This window comes from Lissotriton vulgaris, chromosome 8 (genome assembly GCF_964263255.1).
Source record: "Lissotriton vulgaris chromosome 8, aLisVul1.2, whole genome shotgun sequence".
Taxonomy (NCBI): domain Eukaryota; kingdom Metazoa; phylum Chordata; class Amphibia; order Caudata; family Salamandridae; genus Lissotriton; species Lissotriton vulgaris.
The window spans coordinates 332,101,697-332,122,410 of NC_141696.1; the positions used below are offsets into that span (position 1 = coordinate 332,101,697).

At 50.0% G+C, this 20,714-nt stretch overlaps 1 protein-coding gene across 1 annotated transcript in view; it reads right to left on the bottom strand.

Moving 5' to 3' along the window:
- NME7 (NME/NM23 family member 7) overlaps positions 1-20,714 on the bottom strand; it is an 835,246-nt gene that overhangs the window by 526,341 nt on the left and 288,191 nt on the right. The window contains exon 3 of the mRNA XM_086934088.1: positions 8,871-9,037. Within this exon, the coding sequence (XP_086790214.1) occupies positions 8,871-9,037 (167 nt within the window). The remainder of the gene's footprint in view (positions 1-8,870; positions 9,038-20,714) is intronic.

The following is a 20,714-nucleotide window of genomic DNA, read 5'->3' on the forward strand; positions in this document are numbered from 1 at the left end:
AGAATGTTGTACTCCTAGGAAGTTGCCTGTAGGCTTTTAAGTACTATAGTGCAGGTGTACCTCTATTCCAAGCTTTTGATGATAAGAAGATATCCCTATGATTTGCTCAAATATCAAAGAAGTTAACCTCTTCCAGTCTTCAGGCACACTTTATAACCAAAATTGACATATAAACAGACCGAAAGGGCAATGAAGGAGTTAAATGTGTCATGATATTGAAGAGGTCTGTTGTTACTGGCTGCAGCATTGGCCATTTGAGTCTATCCCAAGTGGGGTTGCATAGAAAAGGGAAGTGGGATTTCGGACGGTACATGATGCCTAATTGTGTTGATATTCTTAAAAATGTATTTCTTAATTTAATCTATTTTTAATGAAAATAAATCAGATATTAAAGCAAACCTAAATTTGTAGACAGTGCTTTGCACCACGCGTATACCTGGTCTAGCACACACACAATACTTAAAGTCTTTATTGCTGTGGATTTCCCTGCCATGAGTGCCGCACAATCCACTGCAGTAAATCCCACTCTAAGTGAGAACTTGGTGTTACGAGGCTTGGCTAGCCTCGCATGTGGGCACTGAGAAACTCCAATTCCTTCCTGGAATTGGTTGGTAATTCCATGATGGAGGGGGATCCAATCAACCCCAGATTTGGGGAAGGTTTAAAGGAAGGGCTTTTACCACAAGAAAATATATTTCCCCACAGAGCAGAAATTCTGAGATTGTAATTATTTAAGAATTGGTTTTGAGTGATTAAAAAAACGTTATCAAGAATGCAGATTTTCTTTTTTGGCCTTAACAATGATGGTCCCGGACTTTGAAAATCCTGATTTATCTTATTAGAAAATGTCATCGGTGCTTATGGAAGTCAAGAAAATGAATACAAACTGCAGCTACTCATGTGTTTTTTGTTGTTGCTGCACACGATAAATACTGAGTTAATGTGTTATACTGCTGATTTGAATATGCACAGGAAACCAATATTTAACAATTGGGTTATCATTTTTACCGTATTGTTTCAGTCATTCCAAGTGGGAATTTGAGTATTTGGCCTAATCACCAAATGTACATTACTTGAATGAATACGTATATGTAACTTAAGAGATCTTTTGATAAAGTCTGGAAGAATACCACATAAAGGGTGGGAATCGCTGTTTATGGTATGTTAACTGTAAGATTGTAATTGAAGAAGACTGTATGCAATACCATATGTATGGAGGAAATTAAAGTAATGCCATTCCTCTGGTCATGTTTGGATGATTCTGCTGGCACCAATTACCAGCCAGCATCTTTCAATTCTGGGTGACTCGAGAGTCAATTTATCTAGGAAACATTATTACCAAGTAAAAGTCATCATGTTTCTCTCATTTGCACCTCATTTTCACAAACCGCTTACTGATCATGCATAGGCCCCTTGGCTGTTAAAGGGATGTGCCTGAGGAAGTGATAGACAGTCCCTTTATCACCAGCAATCTAGGGCAAGAATGTCTCTATCAGGTCTGACACCCAGAAAGGCAGGCATGAACTGGATCATCAACGATGATATAAAGGAGAATGTTGGCAAGTTCAAGCTAAATAATTAATTTAAATGGGTTTGAAGGGACTAAGTGGATAGGTCATGGCATGAGAAAGCTCAGTTAACTTTCAATCATCTTGGCAACCATAGGAGTGGGCTTCCGAAGCTTCAAGTAGTAGGCTGCCACAGAGGTCAGGGTTAAGTGAACACTTGTTGGGGACACAGGGGAATGTTTGCTCTTGAAGATGTTGATCCCCATCACATGTGATCTGTGGACTAGAGGTATCCTACAAATACACTGGGATCAGTCATTTTTCTATACTGTTGTCAATACCTATGTCAAGGTCAACATCTGTAGAGGATTAAACTCGCTCAGATCATACAGATCCAGGATGTAAGAGTGCAACCCTTGCCCCCTCTGAAGGGGAGGGAAAGGGGAGTAACTCTATAAGTCTCAGTAGAAAGAACTTCAGAATTCCCACCTGAGAAATGTTTAAATGGTTACTGTGGCAGGAGTTTTCTTGACAGCAGTGGCTGGGCAATGGCAGCGCATATAGTCTATGCAGACAATCAAGATCAACAAGGAGTCCTGTGTGACCTCTCTTTCTGGAGTGGAATGCACGTCCTCACCAGAAAAGGAAAACCGAAGGACGCCTGTAGGAGCTAATATGATTTTTTAAAATCTTAAATGTGAATAGAAAGGCAGTCATAAGATTCATCCTGTGAAGTAGTGTGGCTCACTGGTTAGAGGCGGCAGACCCGAGAGCAGAGGACGGCCCGGGACCAGGGTTCGATTCCCGGCGCGGCAGGTTTCTGGACCAGGGTCAGCGGACTCGATAATTCTCTCGCCTCGGTGCCCACTCTGATCAGCGATCACACTCGGCAACTCTGGGCATTAGCTTGCCTCATCTTCACTAACGGCCCCACCAGATCGCCGGGGATGCCTGGTCTCACCCTGGAGATACCCATTAAGGGACCATCTCTCAGGGAAGCCAGGAAGGGTTTCGCAGCGGTCGAAGCGCCTTGGGACCCTACGGGTAAGTAGTGCGCTATATAAATGCCAATACATTTACATTTACATCCTGATGCATTCCTTCCTAGGCAGAGGCATCAAAGTAGGGGAAACAGAACTGGTGGAATGCTTGTAGTGAAAGAAAGCTTGTGCCTTGAAACACTGGAAGGCCTTGGCTAGCTGGAACGAAATCAGTGGTCAGGCATGCAACAGCAGACCAATCACTGCACAAGTTAATTATTTAAAGACACAAACACTGCGTCATCCTACAGTGTGCAGCAGGGGTCTCCAAACCGGTCCTGGAGGGCCGGATCCATACCAGATTTTTTGGATATCCCCATTGAGATACATGTAGTTATTTTAAAAATCTGGCATGGATCCGGCCCTCCAGGACCGGTTTGGAGACCCCTGGTGTAGAGAATCTGTTTGCGGAGACCAATTCTAGATATGATGGGTTATCATGGTTCAACACTTTTCAAATTTCTTGAGATATGCAGTGACTGTTAAGATGGAGCACTCAATTGACAATGGCTAGAGAACTTAGGCAAAGATGGAAAAAAAATTATTTGTGGGATGCAGGACCTCAGCCTAACAAATTCCATGCCCACCAAGAATCCCAGTGTTAGGATTCCCGTTAGGGTGCTGTGCGTCTGACTAGAAAAGACTTCAGTGTTTGGTTTATAAAGGTAGCCAAATTATTCTTAAGACCGCAAAGAGTGAAAGTACCAAGCCTTGGAGAACTAATGAGATACGGTCACCCTCTATTTCTCTTCTTTTGGTACATAAAATGGACAAGCGGGTGTCTAAGACGAGGCTGGAGGACCGAAAGTTGACAAAGTTACCTAATGATTTGATTGTCTCATTCATATCCTAGGCAAATCCAGGATCTCTGGTTTCAACAAATTCTTGACTCTCAAGGACAGAGGAACATAGTTCAAATTCAAGTTCGGGCATTTGTATAGCGCACTACTCACCCGGAGGGTCTCAAGGCGCTTGGGGAAGGGGTTCATTATTTGTCGAATAGCCTGGTTTTCAGTTCTTTTCTGAAGGAGATGTGGTTCTGAGTGAGGCGGAGGTGGGTGGGGAGTGAGTTCCAGGTCTTGGCAGCCAGGAAGGAGAAGGATCTGCCACCCATGGTGGATTTCCGGATGCGCGGGACTGCGGCGAGGGCTTGATTGGACGATCTTAGTTGGCGGGTGGGTTTGTAGAAGGACAGTCGAGTGTTAAGGCATTCGGGTCCTAGATTGTAGAGGGCCTTGTGTGTGTGGGTTAGAAGGCGGAAAGTAATTCTTTTGTTGACGGGAAGCCAGTGGAGGTCTTTTAGATATCCGGTGATGTGATCTTGGCGCGGGATGTCTAATATGAGTCTCGCTGACGCGTTTTGGATGCGCTGGAGTTTTTTCTATAATTTTATTGTGATTCCGGCGTAAAGTGTGTTACCATAATCCAGTCGACTCGTGACCAGTGCATGGGTGACAGTCTTTCTTGTCTCGAGGGGGATCCAGCGGAAGATCTTTTTGAGAATGCGAAGGACGTTGAAGCAGGAGGACGAGACGGAGTTGACTTGTCTGGACATCGAGAGAGAGGAGTCTAGAATGAAGCCAAGGTTACGTGCATGGTCTGTGGGTGTGGGTGCTGTGCCCAGAGCGGAGGGCCACCAAGAGTCGTCCCAAGCTGAGGGGGAAGATCCTAGGATGAGCACCTCCGTTTTGTCTGAGTTGAGTTTTAGGCGGCTCTGTTTCATCCATTCGGCTTCTTCTTTCATGCCTTCGTGAAGATTGGTTTGGGCTGTGTTGGGGTCTTTGGTGAGGGAAAGGATTAGCTGGGTGTCATCGGCGTAAGAGATGATGTTGAGGTTGTGTTGACGCGCGATGGAGGCGAGAGGACTCATGTAGACGTTGAAGAGGGTGGGACTGAGTGAGGATCCTTGAGGTACGCCGCAGATGACTTTGGTGGGCTCTGAGTAGAATGGGGGAAGTCGTACTCTTTGAGTTCTCCCAGCGAGGAATGAGATGATCCAGTCCAAGGCTTTTCCTTGTATGCCAATGTTGCTGAGGCGATGTATAAGGGTGCTGTGGCAGACTGTGTCGAAAGCGGCGGAAAGGTCGAGGAGGATGAGGGCCACTGTTTCTCCGCTGTCCAGGAGTGCTCGGATGTCGTCGGTCGCTGCAATGAGGGCGGTTTCGGTGCTGTGTTTGGCTCGAAACCCGGATTGAGATGGATCAAGGGAGTTGGTGGATTCAAGGAAGGCGGCGAGCTGGCTGTTGACGGCTTTCTCGATTACTTTGGCCGGGAAAGGGAGGAGGGATATGGGTCGGTAGTTTTTCAGTTCTGAGGGGTCTGCTGTGGCTTTTTTCAGAAGGGCGCTGAGTTCGGCGTGTTTCCAGCTTTCTGGAAAGGTGGCAGAGTTGAAAGAGCAGTTGATGACATCGCGGAGTTGGGGTGCGATGATGGAGTCAGCTTTGTTGAAGATGTGGTGGGGACAGGGGTCAGAAGGCGAGCCAGAGTGGATTGAGTTCATGAGGCGAATGGTGTCTTCAGTGGTGATTGGGTTCCAGGCACTGAGGTTGTTAGTTGGAGAAGTAGGATCTGAAGGGGGTGGGGCGGGTTAATCGCTGGGAGAATTCTTGAAGCTGTTGTGGATGTCAGCAATTTTGTTGTAGAACAAGGAGGATAGCGCATCGCAGAGGTCTTGGGAGGGAGTGATGTCGTTGGATGCTGCGGTGGGGTTGGTGAATTCTTTGACGATATTGAAGAGTTCCTTGCTGTTATGAGTGTTGTTGTCGAGGCGATCCTTGAATGCTGATTTCTTGGCGGATCGAATCAGTTGGTGGTGTTTGCGGGTGGCTGTCTTGAGGGAGGCCAAGTTGTCTGAGGTTGGGTTTTTTCTCCAATTCTTCTCCATGGTGCGGCATAGCTTCTTGGATTTTTTAAGTTCATCATTGAACCAGGGAGCCTTTTTGCTGGCTGATTTCAACTGGTGCTTTTTCAGGGGTGCTAATTCGTCTGCACTGTGGATAATCCATTGCCTGAAGTTGGTGGCCGCTTGGTCTGGGTCCATTGAGAGGGTGGGAGGGTTTTGGTTGAGTGATGTGAGGAGTTGGTCGGTGGTGATTTTGTTCCAGTTTCTCAGAGGAAAAGGTTGTGGACGGTTGTGGGTCAGGGTGGTTTTGTAGCTGAAGTGAACACAGCTGTGATCCGTCCAGTGGAGAGCTGTAGTGCGATCGAAGGAGATGTGCTTGCTGGAGGTGAAGATAGGGTCGAGCGTGTGTCCGGCTGTGTGAGTGGGGGTGTCAACAAGTTGTTTGAGTCCGAGATTGGCCAGGTTGTCCAGAAGGGTGGTGGTGTTGCTGTCGAGTATGTTTTCAAGGTGGTAGTTGAGGTCTCCTAGAAGAATGTAGTTCTCGGAGGCGAGGGCGTGTGGGCTGACGAAGTCCGTGATGTCATCGCTGAATTGAGTGCGGGTGCCTGGAGGCCTTTAAATGAGGGTGCCTCTAAGGGTGGTCCTGGGGTCGGTGTGGATCTGAAAGTGGAGATGTTCGGCGGTTGCAAGATTGTCGTCGGAGCTGGTTGTGATTTTGATGGTGTTTCTGTGGACGATGGCGATGTCTCTTCCTGTTTGATTGGTGCGGTCTTTTCGAATAATCTTGTAAGCGTCCGGTATGGCTATGGCGATGTCGGGAGCAGAAGATGTGTTCATCCATGTTTCAGTAAGGAAGGCGATGTCAGGTGACTCAGTATCGATTAGGTCCCAGAGTTCTGTTGTATGTCTGTGGATCGAGCGGGTGTTCAGTAGGATGCACTTCAGGCCGTTGGGTTCGGAGCTGTGTGTGGAGGAAGTGGGTTTGGTGAGGGTCCTGAAGCAGTTGAACTTGCAGGTGAGGCAGGCGAATGGGCCGTGGGTACGTCCTGGAGTAGCTTCGCAGCATAGTGGTGTACGTCCGGGGTTGAGGGGGAGGAGAGTAGCAGCCTCGTATGTAATTCTAGGGGGTTGGGAGCGGCGGGGACCAGGGGGTATGGCGCTGGGTGTGGTCCAGGCGCGGACGGGCGTAGACGGGCTTACCTTTGGCGCACCTTCGGTGCGCATGGGACTCGATTGCTGCGCGTGTACGCTGCGCGTAAGAGCATCTATCATAAATGGATAGTGGGGGGAGGGGCGAGGGAGGGGCAGCTGGGAGGCGGGTGCGTGCTGGGGAGCCTCGCTACGAGGCACAACAAACAAAATGGCCGTGTACTATAAACAAACACCAAATCAGGCGGCCAGTCCGATCTACAATGCACGCAACAGTTCAACAAAACAATAAGCAAATGCGAGCGCACAGTCAATGGCCGATTATTCTGCAAATCAAATGGGCAAATGCGCGCGTTCAAATAATATTAAAACAGCTCAGCACTTCAATGAGGCAAATGCTAGCGCACAATGATAATATTAAAGAGCGATTTAAAATTCGGCAAATGCGAGCGCGCTATTAGTGATTGAGTAATCAGGCAAATGTGAAGCAGTCACAGAGAAATACCAGGCAGCCAGAGCGAGCGCTGCGGAGTGCGGTCAGGGAGCAAGGGGGAGCGACCTATTCTCACGAGGATAGGGAGGTCACATAAAAATGTGATTCTTGCTCCTCAGAATTTGATTGAAGAACGACTGTTCACCCCAGGTCACTGGAATACACCTATTCTAAAAAATTCCAGTTATCACTCCCAGAGGAGACGATGACTCACATATTCCTATGCCTGCTACAACGGATCCAAATTAAGAGCCACCGACATACAGAGCTAAATCACAGAAGAGGGATCAGCTAGAACCAGACCCTTAAGTAATACATTCACTTCCCTGTCCCTCCTTAGGACTAGAGCATTAGTGTAGGAGCGAAGTCTTTAAAAGGAAAGACCTCGTCTGAAGGGTGATTGTTGTGAATGGTGGCTTCTAATGGAGACTGACTGGACCACTCCCAATGCCTACATACCCCTTTACCCCCACTGCTCACACCTCTAGTGTAACCCCACAGTAATGGGAGCAGGTAAGGATCAGACCCATGGTAATGCTGCTAGAGAGGAAGGTGTGCTCAACAAGATGGTGTGACCATGCCAAGACGCAAACAGCGTTTGGTGCAACAGCTGACAAGGGCCACCATGTCATAACAAGGTATTTGACTTCATCTTAAGCAGACTCTGTTGTGGATGAAGGATCGGACTTCTAAGGGGACTTCGTGTCCTGGGCACCAATCACACTTCTCCAAGACGTAAGCGACTAAATCCAGTCATAGTAAGTGAGCTGCTACCAGAGGAAGGATGACAGGATAATCTAGTGTGTTAACCCTACCATAGATTACTGATAACCCTTTGTGTTTGGCCATGCTTGCTTCCAAAGTAATATTGACTGAAATTAAAAACTCATCTTTTTTTGCACATGACATAAGTAGTTACTATTCTGGTTTCCATTTATGCACTTTGCTTCACTTACTGCAGAGAAATCAGGAGTGCAGTGACTACAGATGGCAAAATGTACAATATGTTTTACAAATGTGCTCAGTCTTTCACCTCTCACTCAAATGTTTACTTGGCAGGCTGCTTTTCAAGGACCATACAGTGATGACAGCAGAGAAAGGGAAGAAGTTGTATTATGTAGAATGGTGCCCGGTGCAGAACAGGATAGTGTGCGATAATACAGACCCAAATGCAATATCTCCAGTACAGGTGTGAACTTACAAAATGGCCGCCCGCAAACTATGGTATAGAAAGGGTCACACAAGCTAATGCAGCTTATTTGTAACAGAGAAGTAAAGGGGGAGGGGTGCACAATGTGGCAGCAAAAGCCCATTGCACTCTGGGGCACTTCATAACAGGGCTCAGGCATGCACCAGAAGTGTGTATCCCAGGACAGGACAAACACTGTTTTAAGTGGTTCGGCTGCTGTAGTAAAGCATTAGAGACCTGAACTTACATCACTGGGGAAGCTGAAAGAGAAAAGGAGCTAAAGGAATGAAAAAAGAAGCAGAGAATGACCCCTTTTATGAAACCTCTTACTGTGAGCAAACAAGATTTCAGTCCATAACGAGCTGTGAGAACTGGAATTGCTAAGTGTGAGCACCTATATACAGAGCACTGTATTCGTATGCATATGTCCTTCTGACTACACATGCTTCTAATTTTACCAGCTTTAAGAAGATATTTCTTCCCCTGTCATAATGTGGTAGGGTAACTAGGAGCCGGGAGTAAGAGAAAGGCGGGACGTAGGAGTAGTAGTAAATTAACCAATCCTGCTAAAGATCCATAGAAATTAGGGGTCAAAATTTAACCGTACATATTACATTCTGAGAAATGTTATTTCAGAAATATTTCCTACCTTTCCTTTTTGCTGCCCATCTTGCGGCAAGTGTATTGATCTCCGTACTCAACTAGTTGAAGCTGACGTGAAAAGACATTGATTTTGTTGCCTACAAACAAATCTTTCTGCTTTAAGTCTTCATATTTGGTTCGTTTCAGAAAGACTCGATGATTCTTCATATCAAACTGTGGAAATAAATTTAGGGAGAAAACCAATGAGAGAGTCATGAAACTCAGGTCAGTATTTTTAATCTATAGTGCATATCTAGGCACGCTCATATTAAGCATTAATAAATATTCCCTTCAAATTTGAATTAGTTACTCACTTAGTAACAAAGCTTTCTGTGGTGTATGGACCCTAATCCATCATGGGTGGGAAGCCTTTGAAACCGGACAAAGGCACTCAGTGGAGCGGATGATAGAAGGCATTATACATCATATCATACATGAGGCTTACAGGAAGACGAAGCTCCTGGTGCCTTCACACACATCTCACTTCTGCCAAGAATCTACATTCAGCGATGTTGAAAATGATCCAGCAACAGGTTTTTAAACAAAAGACAAACAGCACCGATTAATGGGCTGGGCCACGGATTATGGAATGCCTTTAATTCCCTCCTGTGGGCAAAACGAGGCTAAATTAGCTTCAGGAAACCCCTGAATACAGAAATGGATGGTTAGCTATCAAAAATCTGCAAGGTCGATGGTAAAAATTGAGGAATACCACAAAGGGGCTAGCAAATCACATCCAGTTGGATTCCAAAACGCTCATTATTCTGTGATCCTATTCTGTCTTCCACAAATTGATAACCCAGAAATTACTTCATTGCACATCTCAAGTCCCCGAGATCCTGCCAACAGAAAACCCCAAAATTCTGATCTCATTTACCTTGGTGCCATTTTAAGCATTCTCACCTTATTTAAATTAAACCTTCTTTCTCTTTGATCAACTTACTCCGTTTCTACTCTAGACATGTGCATGTTTAGCACTAATTCACGCGCTGCTTCTGATTTCCTAAACAGTGTTCTACATGGAGGCATTACTATGGGTTGTGCTTGAGGGTGGTCATAATCGCCAGATCTAATGGACTCACGACCAAGTTTTACATAGTGTATAAAGGCATTCTTGCGCCCAATCTCAAGAAGGAAGCACTACTCAGTCTCCCAGAGAAGCAATATTAACTTCCTTAAGCAGGGCAAGGATGAGAGAAAATACTAGTCGCACCGACCAATCCTTGCTTAACATGGACAATAACATCCTCACAAAAAATGGCACTGGCGGCATACATGGGCGAGCTTGTCCTTTCCAAGTAGTCAGGGTTCATACCAGGTAGAGCCATGTCCCATAATCTGCATACCCTTCTCGCTACGCGGCAGCAAATGTATTCAGAGGTTGAGACTGGCTTGGCCGTATAAAAAGCAGAGAAGGCCTTCAAATCACTAGTGACTGGTCTTTCCTTAACAAAGTTATGGAACTAATCTTTTTAGGCAGTAACATTATTGGACAGGTGCAGTTTTTATACAAAGGCCCTAAGGCTAGATAGAGTTTTTATGAGCATCCTCTCCCATGCTTCCCAATTAGTAGGGGCTAATGGCAGGGGTGCCCCATTCCTGTTCTTGTGTGCCCTGGAACTGGAGCCCCCTGCATGGTAGCTCAGGCAGGGTCATTCCCAGCAGGGGATCTCTTTCCCATCCACAAGGGTGCTGCTTTCACTTTCTGAAGATGATATATTATTATTTGTTAAAAACCCTAGATACAACTTGCCCTTGCTGATTAGAGAAATAGTTACATTTGAAGGATATGCTGGGCTTTTAATTAATTGGGAGAAAACTGAATTTTCCTACCCACCCTAATCACAGGTTGCTGGATGTGAAATATTCTCGCTGCCATAGTGCTTCCACTGGCCACGCAAAGGGTGGCAATGCACTGGGACCACCCCCCTAGCACCGGTCCATGGGTGCTGGCTCACAGATGCTGTCTACTGCCAGGAGCAGCTTGAGGGATATTGGCTGCTGATGTCTACCAGATTGCATCCCAAGAATGTATGTGGTCCGTTTACTGCCTACTTATTTCTCCGGACAGTCCAGGAGGCATTGAATCTGGCCCTTGGGTCGGGAGCTCAGTCGCTTGAGGCCACACCTGGGTGGCTGACAATGTGAAATGCTAATCTCCAAGGGGGTGTTTGTATTCTAACATGATAGTGTATCCTGCGTATAAACATCAAGTGACACTGCAAGGGAATCTGCTCAATTTTTTTGGGGGGGAAACCGATTTTATTTTTCAAGTTGCACATATAATGCAGGGCTCTGCATCCCAGAGACAGCTGCACAAATCAACCATACATTGATAATGACTTTGACTTTTACATGCGATAACCCAACTCATATTAACAAATCCCCCCAACTCCCCACCCCCAGATCGCGCCAATTCCACGTAAGCCTGTCCACCACATAACATCACAACAGGAGATGCTAGTCCCTCCGATCCTTCCCCGAGCCCGCCCCCACAGCCCAATAGGGTGCGTGCAAATTATTCCGGCAAGTGTACCTCTACCTCCGGTGGCGGATCCAATAATAACCCTGGTAATCTGCCTACCGCTTCCATATTTTATAGTGTTTGCGCGGACACCCCCTAGCAATGAAAATGGGTTGTTCTAACCCCATGCAAAAGTCCATTCCATTCTTCCATGCGGCCATCGATGGGGCCCTAGGTGCCTTCCAAGCCCTGGCGATATTCCTCTTTGCCAGTGTAAAGCCCAGTTGTAAGAGGTATCGTTTATAGATGTTGCCCCCCACGTCCTCCCTAATGTGCAATAGGGCCAACAGCGGCGTGCGGGAGAGCTCCCATTCCAGAACCTTTCAGAGGCAGGAATACACCCCACTCCAAAAGCGACCCAGAGACGGACAGCTCCAGACTGTATGAAATAAATGTGCCCTCCTTCCGATTACAGCGAAGGCACACGGAGGAGGCGATCAGACCCGCCCTCCACAGACGCACTCTGGCGAAGTAGACCCTATGTAGGTACTTGAACTGCACCAACCGAAGGCACATCGCTATCGCCTCCCCCGCGGGGCTGCTAAGGCCTCAGTCCAATCCTCCTCCTCCAATGCGCCCACATCTTCCTCCCAAGCACTCCGAAGCCTCTGTAGTGTGGGGGAGTAAAGAGTGACCAGAGATTGGTAGATTCAAGAGATTTTACAATCAGTGAGATCACCCATGAAGACCTTCGCCTCTATGGGGCTAAATTCCAGTAGCGACTCTAGGCCCTCTAAGCTAGGGGATAAGGCAAGCCTAAATTGCAGGTAGCGGTAAAACTGTGATTGCGGCATCGAATATTCCTTCTGCAGGTCCTGAAAGGATTCAAGTGTCTGACCCCTCATGACATCTTCAAGAACTGAGATGCCTATCGCATCCCATCCCCGGAAGCCCTGTAGGGCCGCTAGCTGAGGTAGACGCTCGTTTTCCCAGAGGGGGGTCTCACGGGTCTGGGTATTACACCACCCCATGCGGCGCAGAGCTTGCCTCCAAATCAGAAATACCACCAGTGTGACAGATGGCAGCGACCCCTGCAGCGGCGCTGAATATAATATTGTATGCAGGGAATGGCGCCCCATAATCTGCCACTCAACTGCATATGCCGGGTCTCCCCTGTCACCGTACCACCACTCATTAAGGACCAGTAAGTGCGAAGCTAGATAGTACGAGAGGACATCCAAGGACGCAAGCCCCCCACAGTAAGTGGACAGGAAACACATGCACAAGGCCACCCTCACCTTTCCCCCCTCCCACAGCAACTGCCCCAGCGCTGCGTTCACTTGCCTAAACCATTGGGGTGAGATCTGGTACGGATGATTCTGCAATTGGTAGAGGAGCTGCGGAAGCGCCACCATCTTAAAAATCGTTGATCTGCCGTATAAGTACAGAGGCATGCGGGACCATGACTTAAGATCTTCTCGGGTGCGTTCCCACACCGGGACCAGATTGCACTCCCACGAAACCGCCGGTATATCTGACAGGAAAATGACCAGGTATTTCAGCCCCCCCCCCCACCAGCTGGACCGAGGACGCCCACTCTCCCACTCCGGTCTGACCCCCGAGAGCCCATAGCGTAAACTTACGCGGGTTCATGTAGAGTCCTGAGGTTTCCCCAAAGATTTGCAGGATACACATCAGCCACGGCCCTGTCCTGTCTATTGCTGTGAGAAAGAGGACATCATCCGCATATAATGCAACCCTATCAGACAGGCCTGGTGCCCACTCAAATCCCCGGAGTTGAGCATCAATGCGCACCCAGGCCACCAGCCGACCCTTCTCTTTGCCTCAGAGCGGCACTGATTAACTGCAGGTCTCTGAATAAACATGCTATTGACATCTGGCAGTCCCTCCAGGACAACAACTGGGATCTGCTTTTCTTAACTGAAACCTGGTTGAATGAGACCACTAACCCCACCATTACTCTTGCCTTGCCGGACGGCTACAGCATCGCCAGCGCCAATAGACCAAATGGTAAACAGGGGGGTGGTGTTGCCTTAATCCACAAATCCAAATGGACGGCTTCCTTCCCTACATATGACCCTATTGACTGCATAGAGGGTTTACCTTTTACTATCCATTTTTCCTCGTCCACCTCCTGCTCTGGAATACTTATCTACCGCCCTCCCCATTCCAACCTCTCCTACCTGCCGGCCTTGACGGATTACATCATCCAGCTTAGCACTCGCTACACCAACTTCACTGCTTTAGGAGATTTTAACCTTCACGTAAACGATGAATCATGCTCACATAGCAATAATTTTATTTCTACACTGGCGACCTGCAATCTAGAGCAAAAAATAGATTCCCCCACTCACAAAGCGGGACATACCCTTGACCTGATTTGTTCCAACCTACCTAGCATTCTGGTAGCCTCTCCCATCCCGGTCACCTGGTCAGATCACTTTCTCATCTCTTTTGAGATCATCATCTCCCGCTCCATCAGACCTACCATCGCCCCCAAAGCATCAGGCAGAAACTGGAGTCGTATCACCCTTGAAACGCTCCAGGAACACCAGAATAATTTTCTACCCTCCCCATCATCTGATCCGGATGGTGGTATTGACCATTTCGACGCCTGGATCGGCCAAGCCCTAGAGGCTATGGCCCCTCTCAAACCCATCAAAACCTACAGGGCCACTCCATCCGCACCCTGGTACTCTGACATGCTTCGCCAGAAAAAGGCTTCATGCAAAGCCCTCGAACGCTCCTGGAGGCAGAACTATTCCCTCGACAGTAAAATCACCTATAAAACAGCTCTAAAAGAATACCGCAGAATGATTGAGGATCATAAAAGGGACTTCCTGGCTTCCAGAATTAAACATGCCAGTAACGGCGCCAGGGAGATTTTCAACATAGTCAGATCCTTTACGGACCCCAGCGCTCTGACTCGAACTCAACCAGCCTCCCAGTCTCTGTGTGATAAACTTTCACAATTCTTTGAGGAAAAAATCCAGGCTATTTACTCCTCCTTTCCCATCAGCAGTAGTGCAGGGTCGGGTGAGGAATCTACTACGTACCCGCTACAGTCACCCTCATTGCTAGAGTTTGCAGATATCTCTGAGGCTGACACACTGGTAGAATTACTCAACTGTAAATCTGGCTCCCCCAAGGACCCTTTGCCAGCCAAACAATATAAAAAACTGGCACCCCTGCTCAACCCATTCCTTAACCATATCTGGAACGAATCCCTGAGAACGGGCATTTTTCCCGCAAAATGGAAGCATGCGTCCCTAGTCCCCATCCTTAAGAAACCTGATCTTGACCCAGATAACCCTAGTAACTACAGGCCCATCTCTCTCCTGCCTGCCCCAGCTAAGATCCTGGAAAAACTGGTGCACGCCCAGCTTGCCAACTATATTGAATCCCATGGGCTCCTGCATGACTCTCAGCACGGCTTTCGATCGGGCCACAGCACGGAGTCGGCCCTTGTTGAAATGGCTGACTCGGTGAGATGGACGCTGGATCGAGGGTCGAGGGCGGTGTTAGTGCTGCTGGATCTCTCAGCAGCATTTGACACCGTCTCTCATAAGATCCTGCTGAGAAGGCTGGGAGACCTGGGTATTGGCGGTACAGTGTTGAGATGGCTCTCTTCCTACCTGGGTGACCGTACTCAGCAGGTATACACCCCTCCCTACACCTCCACCGCTAGACCACTTAAATGGGGAGTTCCACAGGGCTCCTCCCTGAGCCCGCTCTTGTTCAATGTTTACTTTTCCCCCTTGGCTAAACTGATTGCGCCAACTGGGATTAAATCCACCTCCTACGCTGACGACATTCAGTTACTCTTCACCTTTGATACCCCCACTGCCTCTGCCTTCGACCCATTGAAAAACTGTCTAAGAGACATCTCTAGCTGGATGGACTCCAATTCCCTCCGACTCAACGCTGGAAAGACAGAGATTCTGTTTTTTAACTCATCATCCCCTCTTGATTCTAATTTATGGTGGCCGGATGATCTCAGCCATGCCCCCACGCCTAAAGACTCGGTGAGAAACCTGGGAGTGCGCTGGGATAATCATCTCAGTTTCAACGCCCAGATTCAAACAGTAGCAGCATCCTGTTTTGCTAAGATCAAGACAATTAGACGGCTCATCAACTACCTGCCGATGGACTGCCGTAAGACTGTGGTACAAGCCCTGATAATATCTCACCTGGACTACGCCAACGCACTATATCTTGGCATCACAGCAGGCCTATGCCACAAGTTACAGACTGTCCAGAATGCTGCTGCTCGGCTGGTGGAGAGAATTCCTGCCAGACATCACATCTCCCCACACCTCCGTAAACTCCACTGGCTCCCCATTTCCAAGAGATGTATTTTTAAGGCCATGACCCTGGCTTTCCGGGCCTCCAAGGGCAAAGGCTCGGCCCATCTGAAAAGCACTCTCAGACCGTATGTCAACACCAGGACATTACGCTCAAATTCCCTACTTCTGCTGGAAACCCCTAGATTTAAACGTACTCGCGCCGGAGGGAAAACATTCGAGGTCTGTGCCACTCGGTGTTGGAATAACCTCCCGGTTGCATTACGAGCCTGTCAAACCGAATTAGCATTTCGAAAGTCCCTGAAAACACATCTCTTCCCCATATAATGCCCCATTGGTGCCTAGCCTCTAAGTTCCATGATTTATCAGCGCCGGGACGCCCCGTTGGGGCAGCTGTTGCGCTTTACAAAATACACAAATAAATAAATAAATAGCGAGCGCAAATAAATATGGGGACAAGGGGCAGCCCTGCTGCGTACCCCGCCGAATAGAGAAGGGCTTAGAGAGCACCCCCGCCACCCGCACAAACGACGTCAGGTCTGTGTATAATAGCATTAGGTAGGAAAGAAAGCGCGGGCCGAAGTTGAGCCTCCGCAGCAAGGCAAAAAGGTACACCTAGCTCAGGGAGTCAAACGCCCTGTCCATATCGGCCAACAGTAGCGCAGCTTGCTCCCCCAGTTGCCAGCTGGCCGCTACCGCCACATGTGCCCACCTGACATTGTGCCTGGTCGCCCTCTGAGGCATAAACCCAGCCTGGTCAGGGTGCACCAGAGTGGAAATGTGGGGCAGAAGCCGGTTGGCCAACGTCTTGGCCAAAACCTTCGCCTCCACATTTAAGAGGGAGATGGGACGGTACGACGCATGCTGCTCCGGAGGTCTGCCTGGTTTAAGGAATACCACCACCTCTGCGTGCCTCCAGTCCGGGGGCAGCGAGCCGCGCTCCCACGCCTCCTCCACCGACTGCCTAAAATGCAGGGCCAGCTGTATAAAAAACTTTTTGAAAAATTCACTGGGGAATCCGTCTGGTCCTGGAGCCCTCCCGGGGTTCAGTTCCCCCAGTGTAGTGCCCAACTCCTCATCTGTCAGTGGCTGCTCCAGTCGGTCTGGCACCTCTTCTGACATGGCCTTGGGCGGTAAGTCATCGATGAATTTATCAATGACGGCAGCCGTGAGGCATTCCTTCGGTGTGTAGAGTTCCGCATAGTACACAGCAAAGCTTTCTGCAATAGCCGGGGGTTCGGTAAGCGGTGCCCCTGCCGGGCCCAGGACTCCCGATAGGGCCTGGGAATGAAAGGTACCCTGGCATAGTCGATGCAGCACCTTGCTGGATTTGTTCCCCCATTGATACACCCAACTACGCGTCGCCAGCCATGCTTGGCGGGCTTCATCCATTAAAAGGGCCGCATAATTTAGTTGTGCCAGTATAAGTTGTCGCCTGACTGGGACCCCTCCACCTCCCGGCTCCTACGTTCCAGCGCCTCTACTCCTGCCTCCGCTTGCAATAGCTCCTTCTTACGCTCCCTATGCGCCGCTGCACACCAAGAAATATCCACCCCTCTCAGCATGGGTTTAAGTGCCTCCCACAGTGTCACAGCACTCGAAACGGACCCCACGTTAACTGCCAGATAGTGGTTGACAGCTTCACTCATACGCTACCTATAGTCATCTTTCTGCAAATGCCACACAGACATACGCCATCTAAGTGGATGTCGCCCTCGACCCATTTGAAGCGTAAGGGCCACTGGTGAATGATCCGACAGGCCCCGGGTCAGAATGTCAGCCGACACCACCCTGCTCACTATCGCCCTAGGGACCCCTCCACCTCCCGGCTCCTACGTTCCAGCGCCTCTACTCCTGCCTCCGCTTGCAATAGCTCCTTCTTACGCTCCCTATGCGCCGCTGCACACCAAGAAATATCCACCCCTCTCAGCATGGGTTTAAGTGCCTCCCACAGTGTCACAGCACTCGAAACGGACCCCACGTTAACTGCCAGATAGTGGTTGACAGCTTCACTCATACGCTACCTATAGTCATCTTTCTGCAAATGCCACACAGACATACGCCATCTAAGTGGATGTCGCCCTCGACCCATTTGAAGCGTAAGGGCCACTGGTGAATGATCCGACAGGCCCCGGGTCAGAATGTCAGCCGACACCACCCTGCTCACTATCGCCCTAGGGACAAAAAGATAGTTGATTCTTGAGAACGAATCATGCACCGCGGACAGGTAAGTGAATTCCCGATGATTCCCAGGGTGGCGCCTCCAGACATCCACCCAGTCAAGCCTCGTCACTAGGGAGTGTCATTTTGTGGGATGTTCACTCTCCAGTGCGCCCCCACGCCTCCATCTATCCCAGCCCAATTCCATGACATCATTCCAGTCCCCGACAACCACCGAATGTGCCTCCGGCATGTTCGCCCAGATGTTCGTGAGCCATTCCACCATATTCGATTGCAGAGGAGGGGGAGAGTAGACGCTACCCAATATCAGAAGATTGTCTCCAACCTTGCCCCGAACAAAAATATATCACCCCTGTGTGTCTGACCAGTGTTTTTCTTCTGTATAGGGGACCCTGCGGTGTATTAATATCGCCACACCCGTAAATCCCTCATAAAGCCAGAGTGAAAGACGTGTTGGAACCTGTATCTCTGCAGAGAGAGGGCATTGGTGCCCATTAAGTGCGTTTCCTGTAACAGGAGCACGTCGGCCCCAGTCAGTTTGGCTTGTTGGAGTACGGCCCCACGTTTAATCTTGTCCAGAGCCCCACGGATGTTCCAGCTAACAATGCGGAGGGTACCAGGGGTCACCCGTATCACATGCGATGTATCGGCCATCCTGACAAGCACTCCTCATCAAGACGGGTAGGGGAACTCTTCGGTGTGTGTGCAAAAAAGTGAGGACTCACTGTGAACGCGCAATCTGGAAACAGAAACAACCCCTCTTCCCACAACAACCCCCCACCCCATACCTCAAGAACACTGAAGTACCTGTCGCGGCCGGGCAGGAACCCAATTCCTAATAGGGGGACAGGAACTGCTCTGGCCAATGGAGCCCCAACTTACAGTCCATGCCCGACGGGCACCTCCCTAGCCAGCAACAGCCTGGCAGAAGGACCAGCCCAAGTTCAAGCCTATCCAGGAATTATTCCACAGGCCGGAGCCCCGCAGCCTCCTGAGGACCCAGAAATCAATCAACTGCTGTCTGTCTCTCAGAGGCGGAGCCCCCCAAGAGGGGGCATTGCAGGATTGAGAGCGACCTCCTGTTTCCCTTCAGCTGGCCCCAGGGACCCCTCTGGGCCACCTCGCTCGACGATGAATCAGACTCCCTACCTGGTGGTGTATGGACTCTCACCCGCAGTGTCTCATCAGTCCATTTGAAAACGCCCTCTGGGGTATCGAAGAAGTGCGCACGGGAGCGGTATACTACCTGCAGGAGGGCAGGAAACAGCAGGGCATAGGGGAGCTTAAGTTCTCGTAGGCGGGCCTACCCCGCAAGAAACGATTGTCGCTGCTGCTGCACCTCTCGTGTGTAATCCGGGAATATAAGGATGCGTGCATTGTTATAGATAAGAGGTTCCTTGGCTCGGACCTGCTTCAAGATAGCGTTGCGGTCTAAGTAGTTTAAGAGCTTTGCTATAATTGGCCGCGGTGAGCCCTCGGTGGAGGCTTCTGCATGAGCGCCCTGTGGGCCCGCTCCACAACAACCGATACAGAAACACAACAAAGCAGCGAGAGAGAACATCCGGGGGAAGCCAGCCCACCAGTCACTGTGTAAGGAAACGTTCCATGTTGTCCTCCTCACATCCCTCCGGAAAGCCCACGAAGCGGAGGTTGTTGCGCCGTGCTCGCCCTTCAGCATCCTCCACCCGCAGCGCCAGTCCCTTCTGAACAGTCTCCATGGCAGCGACCTTCTTCAATACAGTGACGTCATCTTCTACAAAAGAAATACGGGTTTCGGTCTCTGTAATGCGTGCCACTGCATTACGCAAGTCTTGTCTAAAAAGCATGACATCTGAGCCGACCGCTCCGATTTTGCTGTCAAGCATATCTCTGGACTGGGTGATGGCCGCCAAGAGTGTCGCATTGTCGGCGCCGCCCCCTGCTGCCCGAAGTCCCAGCCGCCGATCCATCACCAGTGAATTAATCAATGGGGACCCTGCTAGGTCTGGCCCCCCCCCCCCCGCCCTTGTCTCGCGCCATGTCTGAGAACAGGGCTCTCCGCGGAGGCACCAGAGGGCAGACGATGAAATACACACCAACAGGCAACTGCAGTCCGATCTCGCCGCCGCACGGCTCCCCCCCAGGAAGGCCTTCCTCTCCCTGCGGCCCGACATGACTGCCTAGCCCCCAACTAGTAACAAACCCAACAGAAATGGGGGGGGGGGGGAGAAAAGGAAGGTGGTCAGACACCCCATGGTCAGACACCGCCAACACACACTGACTCCACATCAGCCCCAAGAGCCAGCAGAGCCCCCAGCACCACAGAGAATCTCACTCACGTCCAGGATCCAACGGGTACTCCTCCAGCGCCGAAGCAGCGTCCCAATATGGCGGCCAGCACCCCAGCAATGTCCCACTTCCAAGACCTGCAGCCGCTCACCGGCCGAAGCCGCACAGGGGAGATGGCGCTGGGATCAAGCCCAACACCAGGACAAGCCTCGGGCACAGCGGCGCCCCCGCCAATCAGCTCCAGGGATCCCGCCCCTGTCAAAGCGGACCTGCTGCTGCACCTCCACTCCGGGTCACCCCCCCCCCCGCGGCTCGACACGACCGCCGAATATCCCCATCTGTATGGCACACAGTAGGGCGGAGGATGGGGGGGAGCGACAGCCACAACGGGGCACACACCCGGCAATGTACAGGGCCCAGGTGTCACAATATGGCCGCTGGCTCATCGCGTCGCCCACTCCAGCAGTCTCCTACCTCCGTGGCCTGAGCCGGCCAAAGATGCGCGCCGCAGCCTCTCCAGTCTCCCTCCAAGCAAGGGACTCCGGGCCGCCACAAGCGAGCCCCACTCAGCCGATCAGCAGCAGAAGTCGGAGAGGGGCCCACAGCCAGCCCG